The 14764-nt window shown below is 44.8% G+C and overlaps 1 protein-coding gene across 1 annotated transcript in view; it reads right to left on the bottom strand.

Annotated features, from left to right (window-relative positions):
* Positions 1 to 14764, bottom strand: part of LOC115803175 (uncharacterized) — a 123133-nt gene that overhangs the window by 33252 nt on the left and 75117 nt on the right. Inside the window, 5 exon segments of the mRNA XM_089899294.1 lie at positions 614 to 668; positions 1974 to 2053; positions 2501 to 2607; positions 6951 to 7136; positions 8128 to 8266. Of these exon segments, the coding sequence (XP_089755420.1) occupies positions 614 to 668; positions 1974 to 2053; positions 2501 to 2607; positions 6951 to 7136; positions 8128 to 8266 (567 nt within the window).

The following is a 14764-nucleotide window of genomic DNA, read 5'->3' on the forward strand; positions in this document are numbered from 1 at the left end:
TGAAGAGGACGAGAAAATCACTGCTTCTGTTTTTTAGGAAGAGCAAGATAAAATGTGATTTGATAAACTAGGCTCAGTTTTTTAACTGGTTCTTAAAGGATTAGGGAACAGAAACAGGATACCCTGGTTTGTTTTCATGGTCTGCTCCAGAGCAGCTTGCCTTCCGGAGGATTATTTGATTCCGAGAGCATGGCTGAACCACGGAGGCAAGGGCACAGACAGAAATTGATCAAGGATTGTTTTTAACATTTTAATGTTCAGGAGAGAATTTATTGGATTTTTATTCTTTGACTTATGGCTGCTGAATTTAACTACCCTAGCTTGTGATTTATTCCTTAATAAAGCATTTGGTGGAGAGATACACTGTTTCCTATCTCTACCTCTAAACCGTTATCAAAATGTGCAGAGAATTGTTTCCAATATTCTGGAAGAGCCTAGTTGCCTAAATTACCATCAGGGAGCAACCACAGTTTGGGGAATTCTTTGACACATTTGCTTCCAGAAGATTCCCTTTACTATCTTGGTGTCCTCCTCCAGGACAAAGTTTGTATCAAAAAATATGTCCCACTAAATATCCAAGATGACCCTCATATTCAAGCTGACTAGAACTCACTTATTTTGGCTTACCTCCAAGTAGGTATAATCACAGACTTCACTTTGCTTTTCATCTAGAAAGATAATATTATCAACTTAGAGTAAGCATTTTTCTTTATTAGTTCTTGAGTCAGTTTACATATATTGACTTAACCCAACTGATGACTGGGGAAACTTCAGCACTTACTTTTCAGTTTTCAGACCACAGTTAGGTGTCTTTCAAGCCATCAAAACACAGCTGATGCCACACTCACTGCCCTAAAAGGCTGATGAAGCCCTCGCTCAGCAATGGGAAGAGGCTCACCCTCTTCCTGACAGGACCCTGCACAGTTCCTGGCCCTTACTGACTGAGTGAATGAGCCAAAGAATGCATGAGGTCAAAGGCAGGACTAGGAATCACACACTCATTACTCTGCATAATTTTTTTTTGGCAGAGCCGTGAGGCGTGCGGGATTTTAGTTACCAGACCAGGGACCCAACCCGTGCCCCCTGCAGTGGAAGCACGGAGTCTTAACCAGTGGACCACCAGGGAAGTCCCTACTCTGAGTCATTTTTTTTTAAGTAGTTATGTATTCATTATTTTATTTATTTATTTTTGGCTGTGTTGGGTCTTCGTTTCTGCGCGAGGGCCGTCTCTAGTTGTGGCAAGCGGGGGCCACTCTTCATCGCCATGCGCGGCCCTCTCACTATCGTGGCCTCTCCTGTTGCGGAGCACAGGCTCCAGACGCGCAGGCTCAGTAGTTGTGGCACACGGGCCTAGTTGCTCCGCGGCATGGGAGATCCTCCCACACCAGGGCTCGAACCCGTGTCCCCTGCATTGGCAGGCAGACTCCCAACCACCGTGCCACCAGGGAAGCCCACCTACTCTGAGTAATTTTTATCTTATTTACTTGGACTTCATTTGTACTGATAGTTGAAGAAAGTTTGCCTCTGATCTTCTCCATAATTTCACAGGCCAGAACTGCGTAAATTTTACCAAGAAGAGACACAGCACATGAACAAATGGAATAAGCAGCCTTGAAAAAAATCACAATGACACACAAAAGAGAGTAGCTTTTAGTTCATCTAGACTTTGTGATGTTTGACTTATGTGATTTTTAAAATGTTTTAAAAAGCTAAATTCTTTTAAGAAATGAGGCCTATACCAGGCAGTGAGGGAACAAATGCATGGGCTATAGATGGGAGAACAAACATGTATATAATGTATGTCCTTCCTACATAGAAGTTTAGAGTCACTGGCAATGAAATGCCAGAGAAAAAGGATGTAGGATTGTTACATGCATCCTAGATTTTGTCTCATTTGATTTCTTCTACACTTACTACAAATGCCTGTTCTTGCATCATTATTTTATGGGGACCTTTGGTAGGAGGTGACTCACCATGTTTCAAGGTGTGAAGACAAGGTCCGTTGTTGTAGCTCCATATTTTCAGAGAGTCATCTCTTCCCCCAGTAACTAGACTAGGAAACAGAGACCCCCGTCACGACTGCAAGTCAGGGGTCACCCTGCCTAACGGTAAAAGATTCTGGCGGGACTTCCATGGTGGCACAGTGGTTAAGAATCCGCCTGCCAATGCAGGGGACACGGGTTCGAGCCCTGATCGGAGAAGATCCCACGTGCCGCAGAGCAACTAAGCCCGTGCGCCACAACTACTGAGCCCGCGTGCCACAACTACTGAAGCCCATGTGCCACAACTACTGAAGCCCGCACACCTAGAGCCCATGCTCTGCAACAAGAGAAGCCACCACAATGAGAAGCCCGCACACCACAACGAGGAGAAGCCCTCGCTCGCCACAACTAGAGGAAGCCCGCGCGCAGCAACGAAGACCCAATGCAGCCAAAAATAAATAAATAAAATAAATAAATAAATAAAATTAAAAAAAAAAGATTCTGGAGAAGGCACATACCCTCTTCCACTGGAGTCAAAGGTCAGACAACGGATTCCAGCATTGTCATGAGCCTCAATAAAATCGGACAACAGTATTCCTGTTTCAAAGTCCCATACTTTCACCACCTGTATCAGGAAGTTGGAAAAAGTAGCCTGGAGACACTGGCCATCAAATTAAAGAGAATTTGCATTTAGAGGTCTAGTGTCATAGATATGAAAGATGAAAGTTTACCCCAAAAGTTTCTGTACTTTCAATACAATTTGTTTACCAGAGTGTATTCATTAGCTAGGGCTGCAATAAGAAAATACCATAGACTGGGGAGCTCAAACAACAGACATTTATTTTCTCACAGTTCTGGAGGCTGGAAGTCCACGATCAAGTTGCCAGCAGGGTTTGGTCTCTTCTGAGGCGTCTCTCCTTGGCTTGCGGATGGCCGCCTTCTCACCATGTCCTCACAAGCTCTTTCCTCTGTGCCTGTGCAACCCAGCATCTCTTTATGTGTCTACATTTCCTCTGGCTATAAGAAGACCAGTCAGACTGGATTAGGGCCCACCCTAACAGCTTCATTTTAAGTTGATGACCTCTTTAAAGACTCCATCTCCAAATACAGACACATTCTGAGGTACTGGGCGTTAGGACTTCAACACATGAATTTGGGGGGAACACAATTCAGTCTATAGCACTCTCTGAGAAGATTAGAAAATTTAGAAATATTGGATGAAAATCTCCTGGCCACCTAGACTCAGAGAAGATAGGTGTGGATTGAATTTTGAGCAGCAAAATTTATTCACCATCAAAGCAAAGCTGAATGGATAGATGACCCATTTTCTGGGGAGGCTATTTAAACCCTCAGCTTTAAGACTGCACTCAGTCCAACTTGTTCCAGTCTTGTAGTTACTTTCTTTTAGCTCCAACCTTTGAGCAGCTTTTGAATGAGAATCATCTTTAAAGGGACGTGAGTAGCATCTGTCATGGCTGGTTGGGGTAGGTGCCCCCCGCCCCCCGCAGGAAGGACGTCCTCTGGGGCAGGCTTTCTGGATCCTGCACCCAGAGGCAGTGACAGTGTCAGAGGAGAAACGCTTGAGGACAGCACTCTTTCTCAGGACTATTGAACGGTCCTTCTAGCCTGCCACTTTGTAAAAAAGGCTGCCCCATTGACATTAGAGAAACTTCTGGGTCTCCAAGCCAAAAACCAGACAGCACTGTTGTTGACTGCAAGTTGCTGAGATCAGTAGGGTACACTTTGCTTCCTTTCCTCTGTCCTTCTATAAGGCCAGCGTTCCCAGGGGTGTGTACAGCTCAGGGGCATTCATCTGTTCTTCTGAATATTTCAGTAAACCCTTAGTGTTACTTTATTGGTTTTAATCTTTACTTTACTTTACTTTAGTGGTTTCAATCTTTGCAAATATCCCAAAGTTCCATAACATGCAGTGATCTGTGATATGGTTGAGATCCAGAATTGGTTTAAGTACCTGATGGCGTGGACGAATGAGCAGACAGAGCATGAGCTGGGCAGACAACAAAGGATCAACACCCGAGGGAGGACCTGCCTTGCTGCTGTGTGATTAAACACAGCTTTTTTTTTTTTTTTTTCCCCCCCAAGAAAGCCACTTGCTACTGCTGGTAATGGAAGTGAAAAGATTGAAGACTGAAGTGAGCAAGGGAAATCTCTCTGAAAATGACTTTAGGGTTCTATTTACAGAATCAAGAAAAGTCTAAAGGTGCTATGTATACTTTTCAGGTATACCTACCTCACTTATACTTTGTGGAGGGAATTTCATGCCATAGCAGGACTCCTTTAAGAATTTCACTGTCCCAGGGACTTCCCTGGTGGTCCAGTGGTTAAGACCCCGTGCTCCCAATGCAGGGGGCCCGGGTTCTATCCCTGGTTAGGGAACTAGATCCCACATGCCACAACTAAGACCCAGCGGAGCCAAATAAATAAATAAATAAATATTAAGAAAAAAAAAAAGAATTTCACTGCCCCATGTTGTTCTTCCTTTTGGAGATCCCATCCATTTAAATGTATTAAAATGCAACCATGTCCCCCATTAAATATAATAGAATTTTGCTAGCAAATTTTAAAATAATTTAAAGAATACAGTTTTAAGCTCAGTTGATAAAAAATTGTTATTCTTATAAACTTTGGTATTACATATAACTATGTGTGTGTTAAGTTGCAGCTCATAAGTAATGTGCTGTAAACATTTAATTGAGCATTTATTAATTTTCATTTTACAGTTTACAAGGATTTTCAGAGGCAAGGTCGGTGGTCCCTAGCACTCTGCTTATACAACTGAATGAACACAGTGTGGTATAGTGGTTTTCGTAAATTCAGGCTTCATCAAGATCTTGGACTATATTCTTTCCTCCACAAATATCAAGTGTAATGTGGTTTGGATGTCATGAATTGTGACGATCGGCATGATGATGATCCAGAGAATTCACACAGCAACAGATCTGCAAGGTGAGCGAACACTCAAATCAATAATTTAATTCAGTAAGTATTGGAGAGTTTATTACCAGCATGTGCCTAATACAGTATAATAGCTGTGAGGGTGTTTATATCTCAATTCAACACCTACCTACCACCCACTGCTGGGGGAGACGTGCATATCAAAATAATGCTATTGAGGGAGACAGACTGTGTTACCATGGAATTAGGAGCCCAGATGCTAACGGAGCCATTCATTCTGCCTGGGTGTGGGAGGGGATCTAGCATGCTTTCTTAGAGGAGCTGGTATCTGAGTTGTGCCTTAAAGAATAAGAACGGTTTTGAGAGATCAAGAAGGAAAGAAGAGGGAAACATAGATGCTCTGATCCCTGCTCTCAAGTGCCTGCAGAAATTGTTTAGAGGCGAGGCTCACACAGGTGAAACAGAGCAGGGCAGGTGAGAACACACCCCAGCAGCCATGGGAGGCACTAACTGTGAGTCATCAGGAAGTGGGAGGTGCCTGCATGAGTCAGGGCAGTGAAGGCAAGTGTTTCCTGGCAGAGAGAGGACTTGAGTTTGACCTTGAAGGATTGCTCAGGTGTGTGTAAGAAAAGAGGAGGAATGGGGAGGGGGAAGGGTAAGCTGTGACAAAGCGAGAGAGCGGCATGGACATATATACACTACCAAACAGAAAATAGATAGCTAGTGGGAAGCAGCCGCATAGCACAGGGAGATCAGCTCGGTGCTTTGTGACCACCTAGAGGGGTGGGATATGGCGGGTGGGAGGGAGGGAGACGCAAGAGGGAAGAGATATGGGAACATATGTATATGTATAACTGATTCACTTTGTTATAAAGCAGAAACTAACACACCATTGTAAAGCAATTATACTCCAATAAAGATGTAAAAAAAAAAAAAAGAAGAAAAGAGGAGGAAGCAGGAAATTCTGGGGTGGAGATGAGAAAAGGTTGCACAGAGCCAGGGGCAGGAATGTGCAGGATGCTGAGGAGGTGAAGAGGTTGGCTTCCTTGGACTCAGAGACGACTCTGATAAATTTGGAGGATAGATGCTTCTTTACAAGTTTGAACCCAAACTATGCAGGAACCCGCCTTCTTTGAGATGAATCGAGACTGAGTCATCATAAAAAATTTTTGATCTACTTCTTTTGGTATTTAACCATGGGTGACTGCTAATTTCTGGAGCAGAAGCTAGACAAGAACAGATGCAAAGACAGTCAAGCGTCACTGGGAGTGCAGCTCAAGTAAGTGTGCACGTGAAGAGGACGTGTCTGGGCTGTGATGTCCCCGATGCTGTAAATCCTAAAGACAGGGTGTGTCAGGCTCTGGCAGGAAAAAGGAAAGAGGGCGTGGCCACATGGCCCAGGACACTCACTTGCGATGCTGGAACCTAGGCCACTGATGCAGGAAGTAACTGAACTGAATATTAGAAGCTTTCGGAACTTTTCAGCATCGTGGGTGTATTTGGGATGTGCCCTCCCGTTACCACAAGGACAGGAGAACATGAGTTATGGGATGTGCGTGTTTCCCTGCTCTAGTTCCTTATTCAAGGAGCAATGATTACTGATTATGGTCCCTCCTGTGGACTAGACACTGTGCTGGTCCTCTAGGCTGGGGCCAGCATGGTCCTCACGAGCCCCGGTGAGAGGGAAGTGGACGTGGCATGCTCTGAACCCTCCTTCCTGGATTAGAGTTACAGTGGATTAGGGTCGTTGAATTGATCATCCTACACCACACAAGAAAATCGCCTTGAAATAATACCTTTCCACAGGACCAGACGGTCCTTCCAAATTACTCACACCACCAGCCCCCTCAGAATCTGTGAGCTCTTCCATGTGGCGTTCACATGAGAGTGTCCGAACACTACTAGGTGATCAGCAAAGTAGAACTGAACCACCCATTCTCTACTTCCAGGGACAGAAGGTCCCCAGAACACTCTGCTCCCCACCGAGGTGAAGACAGTGGGACCACACTTGCAAATACATCATTGCTAAAGAGACCAAGATTTGACACTTACAGATGCTTCCGAGCAGCTGACCACCTGCCTGAAGGTGGGGTTGTACTGGCAGCACACCATGGGCTCTTTGTGGGAAACCACTGGGTGAGGCTCGAGGGGAGACCTTGCTTGTGAAAACCAGAGAGAGAGAGAATGAAAACCCAAACTGAGTATGTGACACGCATACCCAGGATGAGGCATTGATTGCTTTATTAAAGAATGGTTAAGAGGGTAGTCTTGAGTTCAAATGATGGGTCTGTGACCTTGGGCAAGTCACTTAGCTGCTCAAAACTGTAATTTTCTTATCTGTTAAATGGGGATAATGGTATCTACATTAAAGCATCGTTTTGAGGATTAGATGAGAAAACATATAGACAGTGGTACCTCCATATCTATGGGGGATTGGTTTGAGGAACCCCTGGAATACCAAAATCCACAGATGCTCAAGTCCCTCATATAAAATGGCATAGTATTTGCATATAACCTATGCACATCCTTTCATATACATCTCCAGATTACTTATAATATCCACTACAATTTAAATGCTATGTATATAGTTGCCGGTATGTGGCAAATTCAACTTCAGCTTTTTGGAAACTTCTGGAATCAAAAGTATTTTTGTTTTCCATCCATGGTTGGTTGGATGTGCTGACGCAGAACCCATGGATAGGGAGGGCTGATGTAATGTCCTTAGCACAGAGCCTCACGTAACATAATGGGCGTGCAATGAAGAGTGGCCACTAACCGTGAAAACTGACACCACGTCTCCTTGTTGGGGTAGGAGGAGTGTGATTTCGTGAGATTGCAGAGTGGACCTTCTTCCCTATTAATGTCTATCTTCCCCCCAACAAACACAGACCATATCATCCCATTCTGAATGGCAGTGCTCAAGCCTGAATGGCAGCGCTTCTCCCTCACAGCAGGGATGAGGCCAGGCCAGGTCCCGGGGGGCCCTGCAGCATGCCTCCTATGAGCACCCAGGTGCAAAGGACCCACCTGTGCCCTTGGGCTTTGTCCCCTGAGCCACGTCTGGGAGGTCAGCACACAGAACGGACAGCCCTTGGAGTGAAGCCACCCAAGTCCTTCGAACTCATTTCCTCATCTGTAAGATGGAATCCTTTATAGAAATTTTGTGAAGAGGAAGTGTGAGAAAGGATGTAGAATGTCTGGAGGAGGCTGGCATGCAGTAGGCACCGACTAACCGAATGTTGGTGGCCAGGCTTCGCTCTCTGTAGTGCCCTGCGACGGTCAGCCATAAGCCTGGGCCACTAGTAGACATCTGGGGGCTCTGAAACCTCAGACTGAGTGCCAGAAGATTCTTGGTGTGGGCGAATCCTCTTCAAGGAAGAACAGGACTGGGCATGAGGACGATTAGAGCTTTCGGGACCACAGTCTGCCCACTTCACAGATGAGGAAACAGCAGGAGGCTGAGGAGGGTCGGCTCACTTGGTCAAGATCGCGGGCTCCCGAGTGACAGAGCGGGGATCGGCAGACGGTATCTGGCACCTAAGTGCTGGCGCTAGAAATGCGGCTGTTTTTTCCATGAGGTGGAATTTCAGATACTTGGGTCCAAAAAAAAGAAAGAAAGAAAATGAATCCAACAGGCTGTTTGTCCTACACGGTGATATCACGTAGAACAAAGAGAAGTTTGATTGACTGACGTTCCCGGTTTTCAGCTGGCTGCTTTGGCATCTTGAGTGAGGAGCCTGCCTCCAGGCCTGGCTGTAATGATGGCCTGGCAGTGCCCCTGTGTGTCCCTGGGTGGCTGCCCTGCTTGGGGGATGGGGTCTTGGATGTGAGCACCACTGCAGCCGTGGGACTGCAAGTAGGCTGATGCCTTAGGACTGAATAAGCAGACCGTGGGGCTTCTAGGACAATTTCCTACTGGTAGAAAGGTAACACACATCCTTCTTATCAGTCACTTGTACCACAATGGGAATCCATTTACATGTTAATTTCTTCTCAGTTCATGAGCTAACATTACTGAGAGAAAGAGGGTTTTGATGAGGGGAGGACAGAGGGAATTCTGGAGCCTGGGAAGAGTGATCTCAGTTGGGATGCTATGGAGGGACCCTGACAAGGTCAGTGAAAGAAAAAGGTAGGGAGAAGCTCTTCATAGTGATGTCCCCCAAATAAAAACAGCTACAATAAAGTAAGCACCCCAGACGTAGCTACTGTCTCTCCAGCACACTCCTATCTTCTGTGAAGAGAACTGCTTCTCTGGCTGTAAGACCTGGACAAAGGATCTGAGCCTGGTCAGTCTGTGTCCTTCCCTTAGGTTTTTCTGGCTGGAGCTGCTAGGAAGAGTAGAGTTGGGATGTGAGTTCAGGCTGTGGGCTTGGACGGGTCCTGGCCATTTGGAAGGAGAAAGCCATTCAGCAGTAGGTGTTGATGAGGCCAATGTGAACCGAGGAGCAGAAATGCAAAGTGCGGGCATACAGCATGGGGACAACAGTGCCATCTGTGAGCTCAGCTGCCCATGAGTCCGTCTGTCCTAGGATCTGGTTTCAATAACCAATAATTTCTCCCCCCTTTTATTATATGAGTTTCAGGTATATAGTATGACAATTTGACATCTGTGTACACTACAGAGTGATCTCCAGCACAAGCCTAACTGCCATCCATCACCATGCAGTTGACCCTTCGTGCATTTCACCCACCTCCCAACCTCCTTCCCCTCTGGTAACCACTAATCTGTTCTCTGTGTCTATGGGTTTGCTTTTGTTTTATTTTGTTTTTGTTTGTTTTTTTTTAGATTCCACATATGAGTGGAATCATATGGTATTCGTCTTTCTCCACCTGACTTATTTCACTTAGCATAACACCCTCTGCATCCATGCATGTTATTAAAAGTGGCAGGATTTTGTTATTTTTTTATGGCAGAGTGGTATTCCGTGTGTGTGTGTGTGTGTGTGTGTGTGTGTGTGTGATCTTCTTTATCCATTCATCAATGGACACTTACGTTGTTTCAACGTCTTGGCTATTGTAAATAATGCTGCAATGAACATAGGGGTGCATATATCTCTTTGAATTAATTTTTTCATGATTTTTGGATAAATACCCAGAAGTGAAATAGCTGTGTCATATAGTAGTTCTATTCTTAGTTTTTGTGAGGAGTCTCTATACCATCCTCCATAGTGGCTGCACCAATTTACAGTCCCACCAACAGTGTGCAAGGGTTCCCTTTTCCCCACATCTTCTCCAGCATTTGTTATTTCTTGTCCTTTTGATAATAGCCATTTCAACAGGTGTGAAGTGATATCTCATTGTGGTTTTGATTTGCCTTTCTGTAATAATTAGTGATGCTGAACATCTTTTCTGAGGTTTTGTCTCGTTCTTTCAATTGGAACATATTCTTTTGTCTCCTCATTTTGCCTAATTCTCTGTGTATTAAGTATATATATACGTATTAAGAATTAGCTGTCTCCCCCAGTCTTGAAGGTATGGTCTTATTTAGGAGCTGTCCTGTGGGGCTCAGAAGTGCAATCCTGCCTGGCCACTACAGCCAGGTGCTTAAGGGGTGTCCCCTACGTGGGCTATGTGTGCCCTCCTGTTGTCATGGGGCTGTGGCTGCCTTGGAGTGCTGGTGGGCTGGCTGTCATTCACCTGGCTGTGAGAGGCTGCCAGGATGCAGGGTGGGCGGGGCTGTCAGTGGGACGTGCCCATTGGCGATACCGGGTCACATGGAGAATTCCAAAATGGTGCCCACCAGCACTGGCATTAGCAAGGAAGCCTGAGGTCGCGTAAATGCCTCCTGCCAGTGACTCTATCCCTGGGAAGCATCCCGAATGACTCCTGCTTCTTCAGCAGACACTTGAAGATTAGTAAGTGGGTGCCCTTCACCTGTGAAACATACACTTTTCAACCTGGTGTTTTTGTGCTGGTTTTCAGGTTGGGTGAGTCCGTGCATAAGCCTTTTTTTAATAAATTTATTTATGTATTTATTTTTGGCTGCATTGGGTCTTCGTTGTTGGCTCTTAGTTACTGTGCGTGGGCTTTCTCTAGTTGCAGTGATCGGGGGCTACTCTTCGTTGCGTTGTGCAGGCTTCTCACTGCGGTGGCTTCTCTTGTTGCGGAGTACGGGCTCTAGGTGCGCAGGCTTCAGAAGTTGTGGCACGCGGGCTCAGTAGTTGTGGCACACGGGCTTAGTTGCTCTGCAGCATGTGGGATCTTCCCGGACCAGGACTCGAAACTGTATCCCCTGCATTGGCAGGCAGATTCTCAACCACTGCGGCACCAGGGAAGCCCCCCGTGCATGAGCCTTTTAAGAGTGGGGTTTTTGTTGCCTGCAGCTCTATAGTTTCCCTGGGTTTATTCTCCATTGGTTTTCAAAGCCGGGTGATTTGGGAGCATATCTCTCCTATGCAGGATCTGGGGGCTGGGGTGCCTGATGTGGAGCTCGAATCCCTCACTCCTCAGGGAAAAGCTCCACCTCTTTGGGGTCCCTCCCAGTTGTGCAGCTGGGGTGTGGTTTTCCCTGGTGAGCCCGCGTCTCAGTGCTGTCCTTTCACCTTTTCTCGCGAGGCTCTGTTCATCCAGTTTTCAGATCGCTTTCTGAGGGAATTGTTCCATTTGCAGTTGTAGGTTTGTGTCTGTGGAGGACATAAGTTCAGGATATTCCTGTGCTGCCGTCTTGAGCCCTCTTGCTTGTGTTTGGAGGGATGGGTTCCTGTCTGTTTGCTGGTTGTTGGACTCTCTCTCTCAGCTTCTTACACACCTACATCCCTCATCCTGTTGCCTCCTCTGTCTTTAAACCAGCAGTAGTGCACTGGGTCCTTCAAATTCTCCCTTTTCAGCTTAAACTGTTTCAGTTAGATTTTTGTCCCCTTTGACTCAAAAGAATCTTACCAGGTAAGGGACTTCCTTGGTGGCACAGTGGTTAAGAATCCACCTGCCAATGCAGGGGACATGGGTTGGATCCCTGGTCTGGGAAGATCCCATATGCTGAGGAGCAGCTAAGCCTGTGCACCACAACTACTGAGCCCACGTGCCACAACTGCTGAAGCCCGTGCATTTAGAGCCCGTGCTCCACAACAAGAGAAGCCACCGCAATGAGAAGCCTGTGCACCACAACGAAGAGTAGCCCTGGCTCGCCGTAACTAGAGAAGCCCATGCACAGCAACGAAGACCCAACGCAGCCAAAAATAAATTTAAAAAAAAGAAAAAAAGAATTTTACCAGGTATAACTACGCTGTGGTGAGCACAGTTCATAAATTATCTTTTAGGAACACAACTAATCTACAAGACGACCCTTTCTCCCGTATTGCAGAAGAGTAAACCAATGTCTCAAAGAATTCAGTAACTTAGTTCAGAAGGATTGAGTACTTCACCCGAGGTCATACAGTTTGTGGTAATTTCAGAATTTAAACTCAAATCTGTCTGTCCCAGTAAAGTTACTGGGAAGCAGCTACTGGACTAAGGCATTTCCCAGCTTCCCATTCACCCAGAGTCATGAACTCAGCAATAGAATGTGAGAGAAAGTGATGTATCATTTATGGCTGGGATTTTTTAAGAGGCAGATATGCCTTCTCTATTCTCATACCCATTGCACCTGGATTAAGAGGAATCTGAGAACCTAAGTAAGGTGGGACCCCCATATGGAGACAGCCGTGTTCTTGAAGGGAGAAAAAGTGCCCCTCAGTAGACAGAAATAAACTTCTGTTGTTTCAACCTATGGAAAATATAGAGTTTATTTGTTACAGTGGCAAGCCTTACCTTAACTAATACACCATGCTATCTTCCTTCCAAGAAATAACTTTCTTTCTGTCCTAATTCCTGTTGACACAAAACAGCTCTCTTTGTGGTGTGCAATATTAAATTCACAGAAAATAACAAGTGAAAATGGAAATCTCAATCTGTCACTTTACTCTTCTTTAGAGAATGCCGGAAACCAGCAGACTCCTGAAACGTTTCGTGTGTCCCCATGATTTAGAGACATGAAATATTTGGGCTAAAAAAATCAATCAAAGAACGAAGACTATTTGATCAGGCATGCTGGAAATTTAGCTGTTTAGTTCCTAGTTGATTAGTTTTTATTTGTTAGAAATAATATATTCTGAAATAAATTACACACCCTATTTCCAAGATAGGATTTCAATATATTTTAAACACACTTTGGGAAGTGATTCAATATGCCTGAATCATCACAGGCAAGATGCTAATCTTGTAATCATGAGTTTAGATTGGGAGAAAATGGAGAGGCACTAGGAAAAGAAAATAGGATAGAAAACATGTCCTCACATACAGAATTATGATTATCCGATGGTGGCAAATTTCAAAGAAAAAAAGTGAAATCTCCAACTTCGTGGCCTTGGTGGATGTCTTTGCATAAATTTGATTTTCAAAATAAATCAGAAACTAAAGTCCATAAATCTTACCATTTTAATCAAATGTTCTTGGAGAACTGAATTGAGTTTGGGTCCTGTTGTATCCCTGACTGTGATGTCCACACCTAGTTGTGTATAAAATAACCTCTTCATTGCCACGAGATAGACTCTAAGTTCACTACACAGGAGCCATGTTGGACCCTACAGACAGTAAAATCCCAGGGCGTCACAGGGTCCCTGTGCTCAGTCCTGGGGGCTTTTCTCTCCTTTGCCCGCTTTGGCTCCTTTTATGATCTCATCCACTTCATGGCTTAAAATTCCATCTAAATGCTGATTATTCCCACATTTATATCTCCAGCCCTGACATCTCCCCTCAACTCAGGATGACTCTCTCCAGCACATCCACAACTGGGCTTCTGACCTTATGCTCCTCTCACCCACCATCTTCCTCACTGCGGTGTTTGGCTGAGGCCTAAACTCTTGGTGCCATCCTTGACTCCCCTCTCCCTCTCTCTCCCCTCTCTCCTTTAAAAAAAAAATCACAGCTTTATTGCTGTTTAACCCACATACTACAGAATCTGTATTTTTAAGCGTACAGTTCAGTGGCTTTTAGCATATTCAGGCTTTACCACTATCTAATTTCAAAAAGTTTTCATTCCTCCAAAAAGAAACCCCATGCCCATTAACAGCCACTCCCTATTCCCACCTCACCCCATCCCCTGGCAAGTACTAAACTCACTTCTGTCTCTATGGATTTGCCTATTCTGGACACTTTATATAAATGGAATCATACAATACATGGCCTTTTGTGACTGGCTTTCACTTAACACTCGAAGCTTCTCAAGCTTTTCCGTGTTGTAGCACGTGATAGTGCTTCATTTTCTTTTTCTTGCTGAATAATATTTCGTTGTATGGATGTACCTGATTTCATTTATCCATTCCTCAGTTCATGGACATTTGGTTTATTTCTACTTTTCGGCTATCATGAATAATGCTCCTATGAATATTCATATGCAAGTGTTTGTGTGAACAGATGTTTTCAGTTCTCTTGGGTGTAAACCTAGGAGTGGAATTGCTAGGTCGTATGTTAACTCTGGTTAACATTTGAGGAACTGCCAGATATTTTCCAAAGTGGCTGCATCATTTTAAATTCCCACCAGCGACGCATGAGGGCTCCAATTTCTCTACATCCTTGCCAACACTTGCTATCGTCTCTCTTTTGATTTTAGCCACTCTGTGGGTGTGAAGTGGTATCTCACTGTGGTTTTAGTTTGCATTTTCATAGGGACTAATGATGCTGAGCATCTTGGCCTGTGTTTATTGGCCATTTGAATATTTTCTTTGAAGAAACTTCTGTCCAAGTCCTTTGCCCATTTTAAAATTAAGCTATTTGTGCTTTTATTGCTGAGTTTTGTATGCTAAATGCAAGTCTGTCATCAGAAATATGATTTGAAAATATTTTATCCCATTCTGTAAGTTGTCTAATCACTTTCTTAATAGTGTCCTTTG

Source organism: Delphinapterus leucas, chromosome 18 (genome assembly GCF_059928025.1).
Source record: "Delphinapterus leucas isolate spDelLeu-1000000601 "Yukka" chromosome 18, BTC_Dleu_Yukka2, whole genome shotgun sequence".
NCBI classification, from domain to species: Eukaryota; Metazoa; Chordata; class Mammalia; order Artiodactyla; family Monodontidae; genus Delphinapterus; species Delphinapterus leucas.